Source organism: Haliotis cracherodii, unplaced genomic scaffold (assembly GCF_022045235.1).
Source record: "Haliotis cracherodii isolate W230 unplaced genomic scaffold, xgHalCrac1.p SCAF_1, whole genome shotgun sequence".
Lineage (NCBI taxonomy): Eukaryota > Metazoa > Mollusca > Gastropoda > Lepetellida > Haliotidae > Haliotis > Haliotis cracherodii.
Window position 1 is genome coordinate 59,786,506 of NW_027266264.1, and position 27,714 is coordinate 59,814,219.

Consider the following 27,714-nt stretch of genomic DNA (forward strand, 5'->3'; position numbering starts at 1 on the left):
GACGTAAACCGAGGGGCAAAATATACTATCTTTCAGTTGAATATATCATATGTTTCCGATATTGTAAGTTTTCACTGTGCTAGCGCTTAGCCCGCACTCAAAGAATACTTGTACGTGGTTTTATATTATAAAATTTAATTTGATTTTAAAGTTTTGATAATTATAAAAAATAGATAGATGTAATTCGCAAAACAGACATAAAAAATAAATTTGCTATTTCAGGACAAAATTTACATTTCAAACATTGTAGGTGTCATGTTTTTGTTTGTTTGTTGTTTAACGCTACACTCAGCAATATGACTGCGGTCTGGAAATAATCGAGTCTGGACCAGACAATCCAGTGGTTGACATCATGAGCATCGATCCACTTAATTGGGCTACGATGACATGAACAACGAAGTCAGCGAGCCTGACCACCCGATCCCGTTAGTCGCCTCTTACGACAAACATGGTAGGGGTCATAATGTGGTAACAAATTTCTTACCCTAGTCTTCATTGAACCAATTTATTTAACACAAAATTACCCAGCCACAGATTACATTATACAACTGTTACAGAAATGATTTCAGTTTTCAATTACATAAAGAAACAAACTCGGTATACTTTCTTTCGCCTGTCTTCTGAAGCGTCTGAAGCTGGAGCTCTTTGATGTGAGTATAGGGTCACTTAAAAGTTGCACTAGCCGTAACTTTTGCTTATTTAGGCAATTAAAATGAAAAAAAGAAGTGTTTTTATAAATTAAAAATACAACACATGTGAAAATTTATAAAGGGCGATCTCACCCGAGATTAGAAGGAGATTACAGCTGACATCTATATATGCGTCGACATGACGTGTACATGACAACACATGAAGATAGAAAAGTTGATTTATTTTAAAGGTAGCTGGTGGTTTTTGCTTCATATAGATGATGTGATATCAGTGTCTGCAGTGGGCAAACGTATCAATTTTTAAAATAGAAACAAAGCTTATGTTTGAATTTACTGTACAGTTATTGATCAATCAAATTTGAATGCCTGAAATTCAACATAAACCTTTTAGTGGGTTCCAATTGCAGACACAGAGTGAAGTCCCTTGACTTCCGGTATGACGTCATTTGACATCATGACCCAAGCAAAATGGCGAAAGTAGAAGTGTTTACTATGTGGAAACGTGACATGTAACTGTGAATGCAGCTGACACTACGAGCCCCTAGCTACTGGCTATGAGCCAGAAAAGATTTTTAAGACATTAGAAAATATGTCCGAAGAAAGAGACATTTTGAGTCTCACAGATGACGAAGATGAATTCGAAGAAGAAGCCCACGTCCCGGATAAACACGGCACGCTAAGCAAATGGACAAACTATTTACATGGTTGGCAAGATAGATATATTGTGCTCAAAGATGGGACACTGAGTTACTACAAGTCAGAAACAGAAACAACATTTGGATGCCGGGGAGCTGTAAGCTTAGCGAAGGCCTGTGTAATTGTAAGTTTGCCAGTTTGCAAATCAACAAGTGATAGAACATTTGATGTGTCGACATTATTCACGTGACATGCAAGCAGATGCATGCACCGTGACACTAGTCACTGGGAAGGGGCGTGTCACTGATTTGTTTTTCTCGTAATCACCCTTTGAAAGAAACAGTTAGGAGACGTATATCAAAATCACACCATCTCAATTCTAATTGGCTGATTGGATTTGTTTATGAAATCAATTAGAATAAACAGTTCAATTTGTGACATGTCTATAGATACTAGGTAGGCCGGCCATATCTCCAGTCTGTGTGATTCTGGTCAAGTATGTGATTAATTAAACGGTCCCTAGTGTTAAATGCTGCAGGTTTGATGAAGCTATTCACTATTGTGATTAACATCATCAATGATGAAAGCAAGCATGTTAATGTTGGGTTTAATATTATGTATGTACGCTCGGACCCCATGGTACCGCAGCATTTGTGATATCCGGTAGTTCACGCTGGACACACCTCTTAGTAGCTGTCTGTTAATGCAAATCGGTAACCAGGAAGTGCACACTGTAATATATTGAACAACAAGCATGGCGGGTTCATAGAATAGTTTACTACGTCATCCGGTGTGGTACATGCATGTTACGTCATCAATTACATACATGTGTATGACATCACAGTTAACCCTTTATGTTACACACACTTCGTAAACAACTTCAATTTCCTCAGAATGTTCCGTCTGCTGTTAGTAAGGAGTTATTAATGCGTTGATACATATTTCTGGCATCTTTTGTAATATTGCCTTACCCCCATCTATCAATGGCCAACGAGTAAACTTTCTCTGTCGACCTGAACTAGATCATCTGCATATTCATGGCGACTAATAAGGTAACAGAAGTTATGTAGTCCACGAATTTTTTCCCGCTCTTTGTCCAGAATCCATTGGCAGATCATAAGGGCCATAATGCCAAACTTAGAAATACGTTCTTCACTAGTAGCCAAAAGATAAATGCATACTTTGGGCATACTAGGAGTGTTTTTTATATTTTTATTGTTAACGCTTAACATTTTCCCATTATGTGACAAATTATTGTCATCCAATCTTTTTTATAAACAATCATAGAAATTAGAATATCATTTCTGATATTTTGTTTTTGATTTTTAAAATATTTTTCTCTTACTTATCTGTAAACATGCATTGAATACAAATTACAGATAACACATTTAGAATTTTACTTGTGCTGTTTTTGCACTTGTCTGGACAAATCACTGATATCTGGCATGATCATACTAAGTGGTTGGTAGAATTATGTCCTCTTTTTGTCCAATTCTGATCTCCATACACAACTTTTCTCTGTACCGCGATACGATGGAGTTCTCTCCATTGTTAAACTGAGTGCGAGGCCGGCTTTTACTCGGAGCTACTAATGTAAGTAATGAACTTTTATCAGTATATTATGCATTGTTGGATCAAATAAATGACATCTGATATAGAGAACACAAATAATCATAACGGTTCGTGAGTGCATTTTGTTCTGTTCAGCGTACATGACAAGTACCACGATACCCCGAGGTTGCAGGCTACTGTCTGTGTTTTTGTGACTTAATTTTTTGGTCACAATTTTCTTTCAGCATATGACATTATTTCACATGAGTAAAGCCAGTAATGCTTCCGAATTGTCCTTACCAATGAATTTCTGCTGTCTGAGATGTAACACGACACAAGATACAATCAACAGGAAATTTGTATGCATGACAGGAAGAGGATTGTGAAATTGATAGTGATCTCTCATAATATACCCATAAGCATGATCAATAGGAAATGGAATTAGTCATGATAGTGCAGTCAGGTTACGATGTGAATTTCTGATGATGTAAGTTTGCTCAATATACCGAATAGACTGTCAGCAATGGTCAGTCTGACCTAAGCATTATTAGTATTACAGTGATAAGTACTGTGAGTGTGATTATGATCCTGTCATTTGTTTGTTTATTATCTTGTTATATCATGACTGGAGGTAGATCAATAAAGCCACAATCATCTTTTAAACAACTGATAGTTGCTGAAATTATGCGCACAATAGACATGATAGTGCATTGGAAAGCTATGTTATAAGCAGTCCTCATACGACTTAGGTACAGTAAAACACGGATATAACGAACACAGATAGAGCGAACAAACGGATACAACAAACTGTTAAAACATCCCCGATTTATCTCCTATACATTATCATATAAAATTTACGTACATAAAGAACTCTCAACAGCGAACTACCCGATACAGCGAACTGAGATCTGATCACCGACAAGCCCATCTACCACTAATTAGTGACGTGTATACCGAACTGAGAAATCTCACTCAGTGTCAAGTGTCACTGACAACTGGCTGTACGCAACTGACGTGAATCAACACAATTACTGGTGATGATTCAACCTAGTATTAAACTTGCATTAAAATGTTGGTACTTTTTAAGTGAGTCACCGGTAGATGTGGGAGGAAACATGTATAAACGTGTATGTGTATTGTATTTTGTTTTAGCCAAGATGGCAGACGTTTCCGAGTGAAAACGTGTATAACGAACAACAAATATAACGAATTGATTTCTCCAGTCCCTTGTAGTTCGTTATATCTATGTGCTAATGTAGTTTAGTGGTGATTTCAATTAATGACACGTTGAGGAACAAACTGTCATTGACAGCTTGAAGCAAAGCTAATGAGTAAACCTAATTTGCCAACACTTTACCATCAGATCACTGGCGCTATCACAAGTAATTGGTGCTTGTTTACCTTTATGCGTAGTTACCAATTGTTTCCCTGCAAAACTCGAAACTTGGAAAATATTCTACAGATTACCTTAAAATTCAGTTAGATTAATTTGTTAGAAAGCTGACCCATATCCTAGCTCACACTAGACCTAAGGAATGTAAAGGCGTGTTTAATTGGCAAGAGCGGCTTATCAAATGATCGTGGAGGGGTGCTTAACCAGAAAGGGGTACCTAACCCGTGAAGATATGGGGTAGAATAGGTCTTCAACAACCCATGCTTGTTGTAAAAGGCGACTAACAGGATTGGGTGGTCAGGCTCGCTGACTTGGTTGATGCAAGTCATCGATCCCAACTGCATGGATCGATGCTTATGATGTCAATCACTGGATTGTCTGGTCCAGACTGGATTGTCTGGTTTACAGACCGCAGTCATATAGCTGGAATATTGCTGAGTGCGGCGTTAAACAACAACCAACCAAACAAACAAAACCCTAATGGTTGTAAACAGGTATTTGATCAGAAAGGGGATACAAGGGCTAAGGATGAAGTTTGGGGTATCCTAAACTAACAGTAACTTAACTTACCCCTAGGATTGAAGAGGTATGAGATTAGTAAAGCAAGATACACAGCAGGCAACCTGTGACTGTTAGCGTTGTACGCTTTGCCAGGTTAACTGCAATGTTACCAATATTACATTCTATTCTGTATTGATGATTAAACATTTTCTTTCTTGTGATGCTGACCCCTTCCTTGACCATGTTGACAGCCAATATATATATCATTATATGATTCATACATTTGTGTTTTGATTTGTGGCATCGTGATGAAACTACTGAACTAATGATCATTTGATTTTGAAATTCTCAGTTGCATTGAAAGTCGCAGTAAGTTCACAATGATTACATGGAGATCCCTATTGTGGTCAATGTTTGGCACTGGCTGTTGGGGGATCATTTGTGGGTCGGTGGGATAGCCTAGTGGTTAAAGCGTTCGTTCGTCACACCAAAGACCTGGTTTTGATTCCCCACATGGGTACAATGTGTGAAGCCCATATTTGGTGTTCTTGCCGTGATATTTTAATGGAATATTGCTAAAAGTGGCATAAACCATACTCACCATGCTCACTCACTGATTCATTTATGGCATGTTACTTTGTACAAAGGGCACATAACTTATTCCCTGATGGTATCTGTAAACGTCTTTTTGTTTTTTATTGACACATAGTCGTGATGTTCCCTATTCGTTGTATTAAGCACCTTGCCCAAAAGAGCTCCCCCAGGCCAATTCTAGACAAATCTGTAAGTACCGTAATCGTTATGACTAGGGCTGGGACGGGTAACTCGGGTACCCGGGTCGGGTGGGTACTGAGTAGGACCTGGGAACCCACAGGACTACCTGGACCCCCACAGGACTACCTGGACCCCCACAGGACTACCCGGACCCGTGGTTAGTCACGTGATATATTGTTTAATGACCAAAATTATCTAGAACTCTATGGTTACACTACTGTTTTTCATATGGTTGAATAAAGATATAGCTTAATTCAACTTCAGTGTATGAATGACCAGATTGTTTTATACATGTATCTTAATATGTTTTGCCAGGGCTATGCTAAAAATGTCCCCTTTTGGACATTTTGAGACATCTCCTGAGACCTACAGTGGGTACCCGGGTAGGGTCGGGTAGGGTAATAGTTGGGTGGGTACCAGGTTGTAAATTTGGACTCGTCCCAGCCCTAGTTATGACCGCCCCTACTAAAACTGAATATTGACATATTTTCTTTGGCATAATACCTTGATTACCATAATCATTATAATCATGATAATTTACAGATTATGTTTTTAACATGTTTAAGGTAGACACAGGAGTGCAGAATAGGTATTTAACCATGGTAACTGCCTGGTAACTATTATTGAAAACATTTTTAGTTTCATGGATATTTGAACTATTTCTGTGCTCAACCACTCTATATCTAACAACAAAATTAACTTATATGCATGGGTTTTACCTTGAATTACATCACTCTGGTTCAGAGGACACCCAATAATTAATTTCAAGGGTCCTGTAATGAAGTGGTGTAGTGTTCTGTGCTGTAAGATTTAATAAATACTTCAATGACAGGACCTTTATATTTTTTGTCAAGAATTTGGTTCAATGAATATTATTGTGTGCCAAATGGGATGAAATATTTTCTCTTCTACACATTTGTACGTTGTGTAAAACCCTGTGTAGAGTTTTAAGAAGCTGGTTCTTTCTTGATATTTCATGGTGCTCTGAGGCATGTGTCAACAATTGCCCTGATCATAGATATTCAAACTTGCAGTCATTATCATTATTATATGATTATTATTTTTTAAAAATGAGTCATGATCCAATAGGCACTTCTACTTTCTATTGACTCAGAGTAAACATATCATGATATTGCTTGTCTAGACATGCAACATGTGCAAGGCATAGCCTGTTATCTACCTGTATTAGTTGATGGCCCCCAAGATAAGTGTGATTATAACCAAAACATAATATGTATTGTCAAGACCAGCTTTGTTCATGAAAATAAAATACTTCTTTATTCTAATCAGGCTAATACTTGAATATGAATGTCAATACTAAATGAAAAAAAGATTCTTGCTTTTGTGATTAAAAAAAGAGTCTTTTGGAGTGTTTCTCATGTTGGTGACCATTTTGTCTTAATGTTGACCTGCATGTAACTGTAATTGTTTGATGGGTATTTCTTGGATGACAAAGTAGACAAAACAATTAGGGATAACAACTTCTTTATCAGGGTTTTACAAGACGCACAAATGTAGAGAATGGACACAGAAAAACATAAACTGCTAAACATTGACCCGAGGTCAGGCTTGCTGACTTGGTTGATGCATGTCATCATGTCCCAATTACGTGAATCGATGCTCATGATGTCAGTCCCTGGATTGTCTAGCTCAGACTCGATTATTTACAGACTGCTGATATATAGCTGGAATATTGCTGAGTGCGGAGTTAAACAAACAAACAAACAAACAAATATCATGTCATTACTTGACATGACCCTCATACTGCCTGCAAGAACCCTTGAAATAAATTATTCTGTGACCTCTGAACCCCCATTTTTGTATGCCAAGGTAAAACCCTTCTTTATTATACCATGTATATTGTTAACCAACGGTTCTTATTGATCCTTATACCATTGTCAAGCTTTCTGTTTAATTGACTTCATCGTCTTTCTTGACAACAGTATAAGGATCTATACTGAAGTGTTGCTATGATGATGTCAGTTGTTATGGTATCCATATTTTTTGTATGCTTTACCACTGTAATGTTGGAGATACCGATGGGCTACTGCATGTTCAGAGCTAGTCATGTATTTGCTTGACAGACTTAAGGGATATTGATGTGTAGGGAGTGGTTCATTTAGAAAGCCTAATTACTATTGTCATGATGTCTTAAATCATGCAAATGTTACCTATACCATGTATACTTGCAGGTATGCTATTGTCAGTAATGTTGATGTTTGCTGTTATCAGTAATTGCATGTCTTGAAGAGTTATGTTTCCCATGGTGATGGGCAGAATGTGTACATGGTTTTATTACTTATCTATCATGGTTGAGGCGAGATCAAAGGTGCCGCCCATCCATAGAAGGCAGATTGTGCCCTAGTTGTTGCATGAACCATCCCCTCAGTGAGACTTATCATAACAGTACACAAGTCACCATTTTCTGGACTACCACAGGGTCTGTGGGATCAGTATTGATCATGTTGATACATTTGGAGGGTTCTCTCTGGGAATTTTCTGACATGGGCCCTTTATTTGAAAATTTCATGTATCCAGAAGAATACCCACACTTGTCCATACCATGCGTACAGCACAATGTTACAATGCCCCTTTGTATTTGAAAATGTGGGCCTTTTTTTCAAATTTAGGGGCTAAAAAGCAAAAGGCCCCACCCTAGAATTATCCCTGCATTTGGAATAATTTCCTCATAAATTATCAAAGTTTAGTAACATTCAACAAGACCAATGCTGTTCAAACATCCCTTGTGACTCTAATCATCAGCAGCCATCGATCTGTGGGGTACAGTTCCATCTTATTTCTCCTGTCTCAACTAGTATATCTCTGACTCCATGTATCAGTCTGTTTCCAAGGTGTTCTACACACCTTCTTTCCAGGCTACTTGTTCTACTGTACATAAAGTGTATTTGTAGAATAACTCCCGCAGTGCCCGTGACCATGCTTCTCACTTCAATTTCAAGGGCATGATCACTCAGTGACACAATGTCAACTTGACTTATTTTTCTTGCTTTTCGTTGTTTGTTCTGGTTTGTTGATGTTTTATTTGTGCTCATGGTGTGAGCATGGGTATTTTCCATGTATCAGCTGAACATCCATGTTTGTTGATACACCCATGAAGATCCGGGTAAGAATAGGTCTTCAGCAACCCATGCTTGCCGTAAAATGCGACTGTGCTTGTCGTAACAGGCGACTAATGGGATCAAGTGTTCAGGCTCGGTGACTTGGTTGATGCATGTCATTGTATCCCAATTGCGTGGATCGATGCTCATGATGTCAATCATTGGATTGTCTGATCTTTACTAACCACCGTCAGATACCTGGAATATTGCTGAGTGAGGCTTTAAACAAGCTTCTAGAAAATACTACATGTAAGTCTTGAAAAATATGTATATAGGAGAAAATCGTTGTCTAAAACTAAACATTTTGCTAATTTTTTCCACATTTTTCTCCTAATTTGACAGTTTATTATTTTTCTTATCACATTTTTTTCATGTCATTTGATAACTGGTAAAATGATCAATAACTGTACTTAATTTTGTTTTATTATTTTTATTAATGACACTTGTAGACACATTTTTGTACAATATGCAGAAATCCACGGTCCACTGACAGACAGTCACACAGACGAGTGACGCCCCTTTCGGGTGGTCACTTGTCCGCAAAATGGGAGACCTGTCTCGCGTACATGTTACGTCCACTACTGTTAAACAACAAACAAACAAATGCTTGTTGATATGTAACAGTTATCATGGCCATGATGGCAGTAACATTAAAATTCTGATAATCTAAATAATTTGGGGCCTGCCCGTCTTTCTAATCCTGCTAATTGACAGCAGATGATGCCTACACAGAGTACTGTGACCATGGTGAATATAGTTTCATCAGTATATGCCTACCTCAGCATGTTCACAAATGAACTGTCATCAGGCAGGTCTCATGTCAGAGAGAGTGTTGAGAACATCAAAACCTTTACGTTCAAATGTATACAATGTTTTCAAGAGATCACCTTTGATATCATCATGACTCAAGTGTTAGTGCTGGAGTTAACCTGAACAGTTTCCAGGTGAAACCCAGCAGGCAGGTACATTCGGCCGTGGATGTCCCTTTGATGTGAGCTAGTGGTGGTGTGGATCACGACTGACCGTGTATTACCTGTGAACATTTCCTATTGGTTTCTGTAACAGCACTGGAACTGGGAAGTGTATTGTGTACCCAGGTACCTGACCACTACTGTTGGACACTGTCTCTATAGGGCCACACTCATTTAGTTCACCAGGGTGCCATTGTACACAACAACCTTAGTGCTACAACTATTGTAAGTCTATGTTAAGGTATGGGAGTTACAATCACTTTAAGGCTGTGTTCATACCAATAAGCACCCTAGGCGCTTAGAAAATTACCAGATGGGAGGCTTCTTAAAACATATATGCAAGTTAAATCGATAGAAATCTTGCATTAGAAAACAAACTCTGCTGAAACATCGATGAAACTACAACCTTTGTTGATAATAGTTCCAAGGCAATTACCGGTATTTTCCCCTTCTACATGGCTGTATTTTCTGTAGGGAAATCAATATACACATTAGCATGAAGAACATGAAGAAAACATGGTCTGTTATGCAAATTTTCAAACTTTGTACAGGATACTTGCAGATAGATTATAGCAAATTAGGATGTCACAGTAATCAAGCTGAGACTTTGTGTAGATGATAATAAATACTTTTATACACCACCATCTGCGCTCAATGTGACCTTTATTTATGATCTGGCCACTATGAGAATATCTTAGTACATGTATTCTTACATCTGAGAAACCCTGCGTAAAACCCTGGCCTCTATGTGGTATAGGTGGTACATCTGGCTCTAGTTGCCAATGGGGTCATGTCATGTCCAATGCAGACGAGAGTAGATAACCATGATAACCAGTTTATGACTATCAGCAGATAACCCTATTAGATTCTGATAAGGTTTTGAAGATTTACATGTCATCAAATGTTTGTAAGCCCATGTCATTGGGTTCAGCTGAGTATATGGGGAAGGTATAAACAAGTTACTGGGCTTGTTTACTTAAGGACTGACTTCAATGTATTTTGCATTCATGGAGGTATACAGGTAAGCCGGGTTCACTCCAGGAATTTTGTGACATGGGACTTTTATGTGAAAATTTCAAATATTCCAGAGGTACACCCACATTTGCCCATACAGCACAATGTTAAAATGCCACACTGTATTTTTTTTTTAAATTTAGGGGCTAAAAGCACAAGGTCCCACACTAGATTTATCCCTGCGGCAGCATGGTAAGACCGGTGTGCTCACTGGTTTTTATGCTTATGCCTCCATGAATGCACACAAATATTGAACATGTTTTAGTCAATTCTTATAAATAAATCGGTCAATAATAACTTCACAGACTGCTTTCTAAGTCAGTTGCACAGTTAAATACTGTGGACAGCCATACGATATCAGACACTTCGTTCAGCACAATAACGTTACACAAGCCCTGCCTACTTATCCAGTCAGGAAATGGTCATCTGCTTTTGTATGTATATACTTGTGGTCTAATGATGCTAATATTTTTTAAAGGTAAAATTTGTAGATTTGTAAAATTATAGTTCCCGATTTCTGCTTGATCATGCCGATATTAGACAGGCACCATGTGTAAATACACCCCCCCTCCCCCCAAAGTTATCAGCCTTCAAACAAAGTGAGTGAGTGAGTGAGTTGGGTTTTTAACGCCGCTTTTAACAGTATTCCAGTCATATCACGGCGTGTCAGCTTAATTGTGGGAGGAAAGCCCGAAGTGATGCAAGTCTCAGACGTTCACCACTTCGGTGGTATCCACGAGCACGGGTATGGTGCTGACAAACCTAGAAACATAATCAGGATGAACCGTGATTCGAACCCACAGTCACAGGTTTCTGGCGTGCCCAAGGGGCGCAACTCTGCATAGCGAATTGCGGCGCCTTAGACGACTGGGCAACCCGTGCCCCCCCCTTCAAACAAAAGGGCTTCAGGTATGGATCCCATACAGCAGAACATAAAAAACCTACAGTGTTGGTCACAAGCAAAGCCAGGCACCAGTTTGTAGTAGACAAGCTCTGTTGCTGCTCCTGATTCTTCCGGGGCGGTCGGGTAGCCTAGTGGTTAAAGCGTTCACTCGTCACGCCGAAGACCCGGGTTCGATTCCCCACATGGGTACAATGTGTGAAGCCCATTTCTGGTGTCCCCCGCCGTGATATTGCTGGAATATTGCTAAAAGCGGCGTAAAACCATACTCACTCACTCACTCACTCCTGACTCATCCACTAGTGACTACATTCTCTGTTAGGAACCAGATACCATACATTTGGAGCTTTGGAAACATGATTGAACACAAAAATGTCACTTCAGCATATTATATGTCTGCAACGTTAGCCTCTAGACCGAAGCCTAGTCAAATTGTGTTCAGTCTTGTGAGTTCATCTATCAATAGTTCACAGAATAACACTAAATTCTACTGAAAATGGTGCTAAGAGCCAAGTTCAGGCTAGTAGTCCAAGATGTTTTCGGCACAGACTGTGAGGAATAAAAGGAGGACTTAAGCATGTTAAGTGTCAAACAACTTTTTGAACAAATGAGTATAATCTAATAATCGTGAAAAACACATGATAAGCAGTGGAAAAGTGCTGAAGACGAAATGCTTCATGATCAGCTGACTTCTATCATGTCTGTGTTTGAATGTGCCAAATATTGCTGAAACAATAAGATTTGGCAACTAATCAGCTGACTTCTATCATGTCTGTGTTTGAATGTACCAAATATTGCTGAAACAATAAGATCTGGCAACTAATCAGCTGACGTCTATCATGTCTATGTTTGAATGTACCAAATATTGCTGAAACAATAAGATGTGGCAACTAATCAGCTGACGTCTGTCATGTCTGTGTTTGAATGTACCAAATATTGCTGAAACAATAAGATCTGGCAACTAATCAGCTGACTTCTATCATGTCTGTGTTTGAATGTACCAAATATTGCTGAAACAATAAGATCTGGCAACTAATCAGCTGACGTCTATCATGTCTATGTTTGAATGTACCAAATATTGCTGAAACAATAAGATGTGGCAACTAATCAGCTGACGTCTGTCATGTCTGTGTTTGAATGTACCAAATATTGCTGAAACAATAAGATCTGGCAACTAATCAGCTGACTTCTATCATGTTTGTGTTTGAATGTACCAAATATTGCTGAAACAATAAGATGTGGCAACTAATCAGCTGACGTCTGTCATGTCTGTGTTTGAATGTACCAAATATTGCTGAAACAATAAGATCTGGCAACTAATCAGCTGACGTCTATCATGTCTGTGTTTGAATGTACCAAATATTGCTGAGCAGTGTTTGAGCAGCACTTGTAACAAGTATATAAACAATGTCATTCAAACACTAATTACTTCCTGTGAATTGTCACTGCTGGGGTCAAGACAAGAGTTCTTCTCACTTATGTCATCAGTGATCACACCTGCAAGTCCAGACAGACGCCACCCACGCAACACGGTGTCTTTGTTCTTTGCAGCTGCGTCAAAGGCCGACACGAGCTCGTGCGCATGTGTTGTTTAAGCAGAAGTATTCTGCTCAGCGCTAATAAGCTGTGATATTTGGTGTGTGATTGGTGTAATGTAATGTAAGGTTGGATTAAGGTGAGGATTCTCCTGTAACCTGACAGAGAAAATTTTCTCAAGATATAAAGCTACTGATGCTTTTCCACAAAATGAATTAGAAAAATTCAAAGCCTTAGGCATATACCTTATTATGACGGGACTAATTAGTCGCATTTAAACCACAAATAAAATATTAAAACCAAAACTACCTAATCTAACAACCACCCAACACACAAAGCTCCCTTAGTTCGTCCTCCACCCACTCTTGGCATTCATTCCAAATCTCAAAATTTCAAAATTACTATATAAGCAACCCCTAAAGCCACATACGCTTGCAGTCGGAAAGCACACGTTAAATCTCCAATGTTAGTAAGTATGTAAGAGGAGGGGGGTGTAGCATTCATATTCGGTCGCATTTTTGGCTAGGGACAGTGGTCGCATTCTTTTGGAGACGCATTAATTTCACAATTTACAGTACTTTTCATGTTGCCACCATCATGATTATATATCCAGGGTATTATGATAAATGCCACAAAGCTGTTACTACCATAGCTTTATTTTGAGACCACTTATTGCTGAAAATTGCTCTTAACTTACACTCATGGATGACAGAATTTCTGTGTGGAGTTATGACAAGGCAGGGGTAGGACATTTTTAGTCCAATAGTCCTTACAATGATAACATATAGCAAAACCCTTAAAAAATGGCAAATTTCTACTTGTCCTTATGATACCTCAACTATTAAACAGTCCGAGGTGTCACTTCCCAAACAAAGCTATCGTGATGAAACGGTCCAGGGTAATTTGTCATTCATGTCAGCTGAATTGAGATTTTATACACTGGATGATGTATTTGTGAACAGTATTGTTGTTACTAGGTCAAGGACCCCTAAACATTTCTGTATTCTATCTGTACTGCAGCTAAGTTCATTTCTCCATTTCAGCCCCATCAGTTTGACGAGTGTCGGTTTGACGTGAGCGTCAATGACAGTCTGTGGTACCTGCGGGCAACCCACGAAGATGAGCGCCAACAGTGGGTGGACGCTATCGAGCTGCACAGGGTAAGAGCCACGACACAAAAGTTGGATTTGGGTGTCTTGATTTCAGATCCACTGACAATAAAAATCGGAACTGTTGGGGAAATAATCATCCCTATTTTCAAGCTTTGTTTATTACCATGGTTACTACTGTTTCTTTCTGATAATAACACCACATAAAACTGTGTGTATACCTAGCAGTGTGTATCTTTGTTCCAATGTAAAATGATGTGAAAGCTATATACAGATTTCACAAAAGTGTCAAATGTGACACTTTTCCTAGCCCTATTATTTATGCCATTTTGTTGTTGTCTAATTGTATTTTATTTCAATCACCAACCCAACATGCCCAAAGTGATGAGAGAAATAAAAGGCCTAACAAGACACATGTTGTTACATGGTTAAAGTCAGACCTGTATCATGTATGTGTGTCATATTCCCATATTAATGGCATCACTGCACGCCACAGAAACTCTGTGAGAGTCAGTGTTGTTCTATACTGCTTCTCTGGTCTAGTGGATAGAGCGTCTGCCCCGAGAGCTGAAGGTCAATGGTTCAATCCCGTCACACACACACACCACTATATACATGATATAAGTGTAATAATCTTGAATGCGACATTAAGCCCTATATTATCTCTCCTCGTGGCGTCTTACACCAATATTTTTTTTGGTGGCTGCCTTCAAATAATCAAATCTGGACTAGAAATGTTAGCGGTTGACAGCATAAGTGTTGACCGAAAACCTTTTCTTTGTGTCACAATAGCAAGGCTAACAATGGACAAACATTGCTTAACCATTTACGGACCATAATTGTTTTTCCTTCTTCAGCAAGCCGAGTCGGGATATGGAAGCGAGAACAATCTTCGTCGCCATGGCTCCATGTTGTCTCTCACCTCCGGCACCAGCCTTTCCACGGCATCAGCGTCATCATTCAAGGTAAATACTTTGCTCACATTCAAGGTCACCTGCTCATCAAACTGTTATTTTCACGAGTATTACAACACACATCATGTTGTGAGTGATGTATACAAATTATCACTATACTCGAGGTAATATATAAGTGACAGTACATGGACTTGTCTTGTATTGAGGTCGTTATTGTTTGAGTTGACTCGAAGTTATATGTGATGGTACATGTGACTTGTCTTGTATTGAGCATGTTGAGGTCGGTATTGTTTTGTTGTCTCGAGGTGTTATGTTCATGTGAGAGGACATGGGACTTGTCTTGTATTGAGGTCGTTATTGTTTGAGTTCACTCGAGGAATTGAATATGTGTGAGTACATGTGACTTGTCTTGTATTGAGGTCGTTATTGTTTGACTTGAGGTATGATGTATATGTGAGAGTACATAGGACTTGTCTTGTCTTGCAGCGAGGTCGGGGGTTGCGGGAAAAGCTGATGGAGATGGAGACATTTCGGGATATCCTGTGTCGGCAGGTGGATACGCTGCAGAGCTACTTCGACAGCTGTGCCTCTGCCGTGTCACATGGGGTGGTTCAGGAACGTAAGAAGTTTACACTTACTTTAAATACATAGGGATCTGATGTGGATTATCACAATAAGGATTACTTCAGGGTATGAATTAGTTTATGACAAAGATTATTTTCAGAATTGGATTATTGCATGATATAGATTATTTTCAGATACAGATTATTTCAGAGTATGTCAGGCATGTCAGGAAACAACTCTACACAGACATGGCCACCTACATTGATTAGCGTACCTCAGTGGTAGGGACACAGGTGGCTTGGATGGTGCTACTGCCTTTCTCTGTCCCCATTAGTGTTACTTGATGCAGGTTCATGAGTCATCCATGATGCATCACTGTATGTGTATAAGATGTTGTTGTGTTGCAGTGGCTGAGCCTGATGACATCGATGCTGATGTAGACATTGACAAGCCGGCCACACCTACAGAGGAGCCTCACCACACATTTGAGGGCTTCAAGGGTCGGGACCTTGGTGAGTTGGGGTCAGCCATGTTAAGTTGTTAACAAAATATCCCGGAAACAGAATGCTGAGAGTGGCAAGTACACAATGACCTTCAGATGGACACTTTGAGTAAATATCTATGTCTTTATTATGTTCAGCTATATGTTAAAGATAAACAAGTGTCATGAATCTAGACTTTTATCTGATTGAAATCACTGATTGCGATTAGCTTGTTGGTGGAAGTGTGAGTAAATTGGACATGTATCTGACATCCGCAGCCTCTGTCCTACAACAACATGGTGGCCATGCTGTAGACTTCAAGGGAGAGGCCTTCACCTTCAAGGCTACAACGGCTGGCATAGTGGCCACACTCTCCCACTGTATCGACCTGATGCAGCAGAGAGAAGAGGCCTGGAAGAAGCGTCTGGAGAGGGTAAGTGCAGTGTTTGATACATGATCGTATCTCCAGCCCCTTCAGGTGCCGTGTAACATGATCGTATCTCCAGCCCCTTCAGGTGCAGCGTTTGATACATGATCGTATCTCCAGCCCCTTCAGGTGCAGTGTTTGATACATGATCATATCTCCAGCCCCTTCAGGTGTAGCGTTTGATACATGATCGTATCCCCAGCCCCTTCAGGTGCATTGTTTGATACATGATCGTATCTCCAGCCCCTTCAGGTGTAGCGTTTGATACATGATCGTATCCCCAGCCCCTTCAGGTGCATTGTTCGATACATGATCGTATCTCCAGCCCCTTCAGGTGCAGCGTTTGATACATGATCGTATCCTCAGCCCCTTCAGGTTCAGTGTTTGATACATGATCGTATCCCCAGCCCCTTCAGGTGCATTGTTTGAACTCAGTAATTGTTCTTACTAACAGGAAGTGGAAAAGAAGAAGAAAATCGAGGAAGCATACAAGTCATCAGAAAAAGTCAAACCTGTTGTTGTTGGCGGACCAGACTATGAGGTATGTACATTTGAGGTGACTGGTTAAAAGGACTATATGGATATGAGAGGACTGGTGGACATGTTCCCAGCTTGGTGTAAGGAGTTGAAGTATTATTCCAATTCTTCTCCATTGTAGTAGGGTTTGTCTGTTTCCTATTTTCCTTTTGATGGATCTGCCTGTATTGATCATTGTCACTTCCTCCTGGTTGAAAGCTGCCTTGTTGTCATGATGCCACATGGCAGTACCTGGTCTTATGTGCTGGACACAGGCCAAGTTAGGCGAGAGAGTCTCGGAGAGTAGATGGATGGGTGACCATTTTCGTCATCTTATCTTTGGAGAGTTTCTAGGGGTTCAATCCTGAACACTGAACCATGTCATCACATGTGTCTCCTTTGACAAAGCAGGCCAAGTTTAGCGAGAGAGTATCGGAGAGTAAATGGATGGGTGACCATTTTCGTCATCTTATCTTTGGAGAGTTTCTAGGGGTTCAATCCTGAACACTGAACCATGTCATCACATGTGTCTCCTTTGACAAAGCAGGCCAAGTTTAGCGAGAGAGTATCGGAGAGTAAATGGATGGGTGACCATGTTCGTCATCTTATCTTTGGAGAGGTTCTAGGGGTTCAATCCTGAACACTGAACCATGTCATCACATGTGTCTCCTTTGACAAAGCAGGCCAAGTTTAGCGAGAAAGTATCGGAGAGTAAATGGATGGGTGACCATGTTCGTCATCTTATCTTTGGAGAGGTTCTAGGGGTTCAATCCTGAACACTGAACCATGTCATCACATGTGTCTCCTTTGACAAGTGACTTTGTTCAAACTATGCCTCCGTTCAGCCAGCAGTGAATTGGTACCTAGTAGGAGGAAAGGGTAATATGACTGTAACCGTATAGTGCCATATATGTCAGCTTGTAATTTCTACTCCCTTGTGAGCTAGGAATGAAATTAGCGTGCACACTAAAGAGGACTGTGGTAATAATAACACAGCACCATGACCCTGATGAACATGCACTTTGTGACTTGGATCTGACGCAATATACGTGTAATTAGCATATAATGGATAGCCTTATCGATAGGATAAACCAATCCGATAAAAACGAGGTCACTGAGCAGGAACTACTTTTAAGCCCCGTTACATCAATGTAATGTATGCTCAATCAATACGCTATTGACTAACATCCCCAATAAGTTCTGGTGGGGGTTTCCTGATGTGTGGGTGTTCCTGTTGACAACTATTGCGCATTAATTTGCTGCAAATCATTTGCACTTTGTTATAGATGGGGCGGTTCACTCAAACATTGTATTCATACCTAGTTTCTAAAGTTACTTCTTTGAGTAAAAATTGATTGTTTTTAGAATGACATTATGTGACAAAGAGAATCCAATTTGTAAATGTCAAATGTTAGAAATGGAAAAGGCTCACATAATACAAGTTTTATTCCTATCATATGATATTTGCCATTCAGAGACATGGGGGTAATAATATCTATTAACGTTACTATTTCTACGTTGCTGCTCGATATAACACTGCCATGTGTGTTCTGTGTTCCAGGAGGGACCGCACTGTATGATTACTGAGGATGAGTTCTACGATGCTGTGGATGCTACCTTAGATAAACTAGAGAAGGAAGAAGAAAAGGTACTCACTTTATCTGCTATTGTCAGGGATCTTATCATCTTTGACATGCAGTCCCAGCATCTGACACAGGTTTTGTTTGTTTGTTTGTTTGTTGTTTAATGCCGCACTCAGCAATATTCCAGCTGTATGACGGCGATCTGTAAATAATCGAGTCTGGACCAGAGTCCAGTGATTGACATCATGAACATCGATCCACGCATTTGGGATATGATGACATGCATCAACCAAGTCAGCGAGCCTGTCCACCTGATCCTGTTATTCTCTTCTTATGACACATGTGACAAGCATAGTCGCTGAAGACTTATTCAACCCTGGATCTTCATGGGTCCCGACACAGGTACAGGAGTGTAAGAGGGCTGTGCTTCAATCACAGTTGACATCTGGAGTCATAGCTATTGATAGCTGAGTGAGTGAGTGAGTGAGTATGGTTTTACGCCGCTTTTAGCAATATTCCAGCAATATCACGGCGGGGGACACCAGAAATGGGCTTCACACATTGTACCCATGTCGGGAATCAAACCCGGGTCTTCGGCGTGACGAGCGAACGCTTTAACCACTAGGCTACCCGACCGCCCCCTTATTGATAGCTGAAACTTTGGTTGTGGAATGTGAGTGAATATTCACTCACTTTCTGTCGAGCATGTAGAGAGGACTTTATTGGGATAGATATGTGCACAATGTGGGATACTTACGAGTTCAGAAAAATGGGTTCAGTCAAATAGCAGTGTGTAAGACAATGATTACATGAATGTTTCTCAATAAACAGCTATTTTTCATGTGTTACAGAAATCTTCAAGCCAGGCACCCATGAAGGCACCACCCAAGATATCACTTCTACCCAGCAACAAATACTATGAGGAGGTTTGTATGTTTTATAATTGTTTAATTGGGGGATAACATAGTGTACCTAAAGATTGATCTGTTTCTAAATCGATAATAAATTTGAAAGACTGGTGTGTGGAATATTTGGATGGTGTGTTTGGATGTACAAATAGATCCTGACAACGGCATTAAGTAGGATGTCCAAATAAGTCTGTTAGAAACCACACTCAGGTCTTACTGATGGCAATCAGTGCCAAAAACTACTACTCCAGACCTGTATCTTGCAGTTATTTTCAGTAAAAACAGGGTTTTATGCGGCACAGAAATCTGCACCCAGTACGCACAAATGTAGAGAATGGATGACTAAAAAAATTATACTGCGTCCCTGAGGACGCACAATAACATTCATTGTACCTACAGCGCATCAAGATCAGTTATTGATGTTATGTTATTTCCCCAGTTAATCATGACCACTGTCCATTGATTCATTCCAGGATCTTCCAATTATCTAAACGTACAGAACAATACATCTTTTCATTACTTTACGGGACCCTCATTAGGGACCCGTAACATTAATTATTGGGGTCCCCTTAACCCCCACTTTTGTAAGTCAAGGTAGAACCCTGCAGTATAATGTAGTCTTCGTGGACGCATTGATATATAGAAATGTAGCAGCTGATCTTACGAGAAATTTCACTAGAGTGTTTTGAAAATGTTGCAGATCAACCGTGTGGTAAATGAGCACATGTACCGGCTGTACGAGAGGACATCGGATGGGGCGGACACGTGGACCTGCATCGCGGAGGATGGAGAGCTGCGTGTCTACAAGCGGGAGCTGGAGATTGAAGGAGTTGTGGTGGATCCTCTCAAGGCCGTCACGACTGTCTCGGTAAGATGATTCTCACCTTTGTTTATCATTACCGTCTTACTAAAGCAGATATTTGTACAAAGTTTTATGGATATATTATAGTAGCTCCTGTATTCAACCTCTTCCACAAGCAGGTGGACAAACTGATAGTTTTCCATGTCACATTTAATTGCACATACCATTGTCTTTAAGATTGGACAATGGGTGGGAGATATAGATGACATTGTCTTCTTGTTCTTTATGTATCACAATGTGTATCGTCTTCAAGCCTTAATGTTAATGATTAATGACACTGTTGCAGGGCATTACTGGGCATGAGTTGTGCCACCACTTCTGGGACATCGATGTCAGGATGGAGTGGGAGGGTGAGTGAGTGAGTGCTGCAGCTGTGTGTGGAGCTATGGGCATACTGTTACTACACATGGGGGAGTCATGTTGTGCGAGGGATGCTTCCTGGTTTGTGCATGTACAGGGTAGAGATTTACCCTGAAACTTAGTCGAGCAATATCATGTTTGGCAGCAAGAATAGGTTTGTTTAGCACATTGGATATGTTGGATCCATGGGAGGATGGAACAAGAACCTCATTCCATGAACGGATCTTAGTGATGTCAAAACTATTCAAGGTTCACACAGAGTTTGAAAAGCCCCTGAACAACTGTCTCGAAAATATTTGAATTTGAATTTGATTTTAAAAACCCTACATTTCATCTTCACGCCTTGAAAATACAAAATTGACCTTGACTTTCACTTGTTGCAAAGTTTAGCAGTTTATTTTATCCAGATTGAACATGTTGAAGAAATATTTGGTGTTCTGCACCTCCATGGAAGGATTGTTGGCCTTACTTATACCTACCCCTGATGACCACCATGTTGAGCCATATCAGCACTTTAGTGATTCAAAAATGTATGCTTAATACTAAGATGAATGTAGTTTTGTAGACCTAAGGAAAGTCCCTGAATGTATGAGGCCCTTATCTGTTTGCACCTTGTTAAACTCTGAGCAATATATCCGCCTGACTGATGGCCTCCTTTGTGTTGTCAGCCACCCTGGAGCATTGCAGGACGGTGGAGTGGTTGTCCGAGGACACCCTCATCTGCAACAATGTCATCAAGCGAGTGTGGCCAGCGTCACAGCGAGACGCCCTCTTCTGGTCCCACATACGCAACATTCAAGGCGAGAACGAAGATAGTCCGGATAGCTGGATAGTCGTCAACTACTCCTGTGACCACCCCAACTGTGCGGTAAGTCCCTCCTCAGTTTGTCATGGAGTGAGTAAGCCTGATCTACAGGCATTTTGAGTGATAGTACATGACTTTATAGCGTTTTTATGTTATTAACATTTGAGTCCAGTTTGTGTCACCCACCTAATTTGTTAACTCCTGATTCATGTTCATTGATGTAGGGGTGAGATGAAGTTGGGTTTAACACTGCATTCAAAATTATTGCAATATATGATGCACGTGCATGCGTGCATGTACTAGTCCTGCCTACTGCCGCTTATTAGTCCACTGAGAAATCATGCAGCAGTAGACACATTATACTGATAAATCCTTGTTTTAATTTCTTTACGACAAGTGCCAGGCAGGGCAACAACAAGTACCATCTTTTATCGTCATTTGGTATAACCAGTGAAGATCCATGCTTGCCGTAGGCGACTATGCTTGTCGTTAGAGACAACTAACGGGATATGATGGTCAGGCTTGCTGATTTGGTTGATACATGTCATCGTATCCCAATGATTTCAATCACTGGATTGTCTGGTCCAGACTTATTTAAAGACCACTGTCATATAGCTGGAATATTGCTTAATGCAGCATTAAACAACAAACAAACAATCAATCGTCATTTGGTATGATGCTGGGAATCAAACCTTCAAACTTTTGCTCACCGCACAGGTGCTCTATCTACTAGAACACAGAGCAGTTTTTTTAAAAGGAATGGTATATGTTGTTATTTTGCCACCATGACGGCCATGTTTAAAATTGAATCAGGGTTGTGTTAGTTCATATTACGGCTGCCATCTCTGTGTTGTTGCTCATACTCCCACTGGATCAGAGTGACGGTTTTAGTATTGTCATATGGTTACCATGGTTACATGACTATTTCCAGGGTGGCAAGTATGTCCGGATCCAGATGAATGTGGCAATGATCTGTCAGACAATTGTAGAGCCACCCGCTGAGGGAAGCATCAGTCGGGACAACGTCAAGTGTAAGATCACCTACACCGCTGATGGTAAGAATCCTCTCCCAGTGTTATATTCTGTCAAGGGTAACCAATGAGGGAATTCCAAAATCCAACCTTCATCATATTCATTGCACTGTAACCATTGCTAGTATTCTAAAATTCAACGTACATTGCTCTGTAACCATTGCTAGTATTGTGAAATTCAACCTACATTGCACTGTAACCATTGCTAGTATTGTGAAATTCAACCTACATTGCTCTGTAACCATTGCTAGTATTCTGAAATTCAACCTACATTGCACTGTAACCATTGCTAGTATTCTGAAATTCAACCTACATTGCACTGTAACCATTGCTAGTATTCTGAAATTCAACGTACATTGCACTGTAACCATTGCTAGTATTCTAAAATTCAACGTACATTGCACTGTAACCATTGCTAGTATTCTGAAATTCAACCTACATTGCACTGTAACCATTGCTAGTATTCTGAAATTCAACCTACATTGCACTGTAACCATTGCCAGTATTCTGAAATTCAACCTACATTGCACTGTAACCATTGCTAGTATTCTAAAATTCAACCTACATTGCACTGTAACCATTGCTAGTATTCTAAAATTCAGCGTACATTGCACTGTAACCATTGCTAATATTCTGAAATTCAACCTACATTGCACTGTAACCATTGCTAGTATTCTGAAATTCAACCTACATTGCACTGTAACCATTGCCAGTATTCTGAAATTCAACCTACATTGCACTGTAACCATTGCTAGTATTCTAAAATTCAACGTACATTGCACTGTAACCATTGCTAATATTCTAAAATTCAACCTACATTGCACTGTAACCATTGCTAGTATTCTAAAATTCAACCTACATTGCACTGTAACCATTGCTAGTATTCTGAAATTCAACCTACATTGCACTGTAACCATTGCTAGTATTCTGAAATTCAACCTACATTGCACTGTAACCATTGCTAGTATTCTGAAATTCAACCTACATTGCACTGTAACCATTGCTAGTATTCTAAAATTCAACCTACATTGCACTGTAACCATTGCTAGTATTCTAAAATTCAGCGTACATTGCACTGTAACCATTGCTAATATTCTGAAATTCAACCTACATTGCACTGTAACTATTGCTAGTATTCTGAAATTCAACCTACATTGCACTGTAACCATTGCCAGTATTCTGAAATTCAACCTACATTGCACTGTAACCATTGCTAGTATTCTAAAATTCAACGTACATTGCACTGTAACCATTGCTAGTATTCTAAAATTCAACCTACATTGCACTGTAACCATTGCTAGTATTCTAAAATTCAACGTACATTGCACTGTAACCATTGCCAGTGTTCTGAAATTCAACGTACATTGCACTGTAACCATTGCCAGTATTCTGAAATTCAACGTACATTGCACTGTAACCATTGCTAGTATTCTGAAATTCAACCTACATTGCACTGTAACCATTGCTAGTATTCTAAAATTCAAAGTACACTGCACTGTAACCATTGCTAGTATTCTGAAATTCAACATACATTGCACTGTAACCATTGCTAGTATTCTGAAATTCAACGTGTCATTCTCCCTTGACAGTGAACCCTGGAGGCTGGGCGCCGGCATCAGTATTGAGAGCTGTTTACAAACGCGAGTACCCTAAGTTCATCAAGCGTTTCACCTCGTACGTGAAGACAAAGACGGCCGACAAGCCGATCATGTTCTAGATCTACTCACATGTACTGGAAACATTGTCCACTGACCACGCCCGACGGATGGGATGTAGTCAGCTGGTCATAACAAGTGTCCACTTTTGGAACCTGTGGGATGGGTTCCGTGGACCGCAGGTCAAGAGGCGTGTCTCGGTCTCTCTCCTTGTACAGTTTTATTTTGCAGGTGTCAGTCTCCAGCTCTCCTACAGGGAATAGACACATGGGAAGAATGGGAAGGAGTTCTGTTTATTAACATTTCACAACCATGTCAAAGATTCCTGCTGATGCACAGCTTGTCAGTTCAGCTAAGAACTCATCGTCACTCTCAAATGAATCAAATTCCCACATGGGTGCACCATATGGTGTTCGTGTCATGATTAAAGTGTTGCGTTGCTAAAGCTTGTTTGAAGGCCAGGTTGCTGTGACTTGCAGCTGCTCTGCCCCCTGATGCTGCTGAATCAGTAGACTATTCTCTCCACCTGCACAGAGACGTAGGGTTTAGAAAAGCCTTGTTGGATTGTATTACTTGGTTTACAGTTTACTTGTCATGCCTCAGGCCCAGGTTCGATTCCCACATGGGTAAAATGTTTAAAGCCCATTTCTGGTGACCCTGCTGTGAGATTGCTGGTATGTTGCTAAAAGCGCCGTGAAACAATACTCTTGCACAGACTTGGTTTACAATTCCAAAATGTTTTTAAAACAGTGAATGGAATGGAATTTTAAGAAGACTTATATTTCCACTATCGTGTCTGTAAAAACATTTCAGCAAATGAGACAAAATCAAATGAAGTCAATAAAAAAAATTCACTTGCTGTTTAAGGTAACATTACACTTCTTCAAGTCTTTGAAAAGCATTTAGAAGTTATACACATATTAAGGAAGAGAATTAATGGATGTCAACTTTTTTATTATGAGGAACACAACGTTTCGGAGTATATGCTTACTCCTTCATCTGGTGAATCAGATGAAGGAGTAAGCATATACTCCAAACGCTTTGTTCCTCATAATAAAGAAGTTGACATCGATAAATTCGCTTCCTTTTTACTTATACACTTCTTATTGACATTTCAAGAAAGTTTCATCAGATACTGTAAACTATGTAATACAAGCACAAGGCCTGAGGTTGTTGTTACTCTCAGTATTGCGTGATTGCGTGTACAGTTGTATGTATATATGCTGTATGTAGGTAATACACAGGTACACTGTGGTGGGAACTAATTACATTACCATGAACCAACTGATTAGTGCCCCTCAATGAATAATCACCCCTGATTACCACAAAACAAAACTGTCCACCCTTCACTGTGAGGTTCAGATAGTTCAGAAGCCGTGTGTGCTAATTACGTTGATAATGGCATATTTTTGCGTCTGTATCGGGATGAATCTGTAGCAATCATTAAGTGGTGTTTTTGTTCAAAATGCAGTAGAAATTAGTTGCCATTGTTTCTAGGTTTTCATGACACCCACACAAACACGAGTATCATTGTCATATTTTATGGGTTTTACAGTAGCTGTAGAATACTTGGTTCTGTTGTGTGTTTAGCAGCACCTGCCCTGTTAGTTTCCTTTAGACTGATTGTATTTATGAGAGCCACAGTCCACCAGCATTGTGGCCACAGCATGATGACAGCATGTTGCTGAGTCATGCCTCCTACGTCACCTTCTTTGACCTTTGTTCAAGATGGTACAGGAATTATTTTTCTACCATAAAATGCTATATTCTTTAATATATCTGTCATATTTTTACATAGAAAGCCAATCTATTTCTTGCAATATTATCCGGTATGTATGTCGTGGATACCCAATGTTTGTTGTCTGTCAGTAAGTCTGAGTATTTTTCAAAGGCAGGAGCTTGCAACAATGTTTCAACCTAACTACACCAAGCTTGTTGGGCTCTTCTCTGTGTGGGGCATCATTTGATGACTATTGCTCATAGGATATGAGACCAAGTTGGCAAGTTCACAAAACTAAGTTTACTTTTTCAGTCGCCTGGTCTGATATTTCTGAAACCCTTCAAATGACTCCATTTAATAAGGTTGAGAATACTGTCCACACATAGCCGCCGGCTTCAACTTTAAAGACTAAAGTATGACTTATTCTGAGTCAAAGGGGCGGGTAAGTGTGTCAGCCAACTAACCTAGGTGGTTTATGAGTGAGTGAATATTCTGGGGTCAGCAGCCGTCAGGTGAAGGTCAGTTATCATACTACTGGTGTCAGGCATTGCGAACAGGCATTTTGTTGTTTGCTACTATCATTGTGTGGGTCAGTCCTTCACAGGGGGTCTCCTGCACTCTTGTGTGTTTGCTACTATCATTGTGTGGGTCAGTCCTTCACAGGGGGTCTCCGGCACTCTGGTGTGTTTGCTACTATCATTGTGTGGGTCAGTCCTTCACAGGGGGTCTCCGGCACTCTGGTGTGTTTGCTACTATCATTGTGTGGGTCAGTCCTTCACAGGGGGTCTCCTGCACTCTTGTGTGTTTGCTACTATCATTGTGTGGGTCAGTCCTTCACAGGGGGTCTCCGGCACTCTGGTGTGTTTGCTACTATCATTGTGTGGGTCAGTCCTTCACAGGGGGTCTCCGGCACTCTTGTGTGTTTGCTACTATCATTGTGTGGGTCAGTCTTTCACAGGGGGTCTCCGGCACTCTGGTGTGTTTGCTACTATCATTGTGTGGGTCAGTCTTCCACAGGGGGTCTCCGGCACTCTGGTGTGTTTGCTACTATCATTGTGTGGGTCAGTCCTTCACAGGGGGTCTCCGGCACTCTGGTGTGTTTGCTACTTTCATTGTGTGGGTCAGTCCTTCACAGGGGGTCTCCGGCACTCTGGTGTGTTTGCTACTATCATTGTGTGGGTCAGTCTTTCACAGGGGGTCTCCGGCACTCTGGTGTGTTTGCTACTATCATTGTGTGGGTCCGTCCTTCACAGGGGGTCTCCGGCACTCTGGTGTGTTTGCTACCATCATTGTGTGGGTCCGTCCTTCACAGGGGGTCTCCGGCACTCTGGTGTGTTTGCTACTATCATTGTGTGGGTCAGTCTTTCACAGGGGGTCTCCGGCACTCTGGTGTGTTTGCTACTATCATTGTGTGGGTCAGTCCTTCACAGGTGGTCTCCGGCACTCTGGTGTGTTTGCTACTATCATTGTGTGGGTCAGTCCTTCACAGGTGGTCTCCGGCACTCTGGTGTGTTTGCTACTTTCATTGTGTGGGTCAGTCCTTCACAGGGGGTCTCCGGCACTCTGGTGTGTTTGCTACTATCATTGTGTGGGTCCGTCCTTCACAGGGGGTCTCCGACACTCTGGTGTGTTTGCTACTATCATTGTGTGGGTCAGTCCTTCACAGGGGGTCTCAGGCACTCTGGTGTGTTTGCTACTATCATTGTGTGGGTCAGTCCTTCACAGGGGGTCT

At 40.5% G+C, this 27,714-nt stretch overlaps 1 protein-coding gene across 1 annotated transcript; it reads left to right on the forward strand.

Annotated features, from left to right (window-relative positions):
* Nucleotides 1-1,112: 1,112 nt before the first annotated feature.
* Nucleotides 1,113-26,568, forward strand: LOC139454275 (ceramide transfer protein-like). Its single transcript, XM_071236299.1, has 14 exons — nucleotides 1,113-1,470; nucleotides 14,090-14,206; nucleotides 15,013-15,120; nucleotides 15,556-15,688; nucleotides 16,041-16,145; nucleotides 16,394-16,548; nucleotides 16,997-17,083; nucleotides 18,620-18,706; nucleotides 19,493-19,567; nucleotides 20,250-20,417; nucleotides 20,698-20,761; nucleotides 21,440-21,639; nucleotides 22,508-22,631; nucleotides 24,197-26,568. Exons 1-14 carry the CDS (start codon nucleotides 1,240-1,242, stop codon nucleotides 24,322-24,324), a joined length of 1,782 nt encoding a protein of 593 aa, XP_071092400.1. The 5' UTR covers nucleotides 1,113-1,239; the 3' UTR covers nucleotides 24,325-26,568.
* Nucleotides 26,569-27,714: the final 1,146 nt, after the last annotated feature.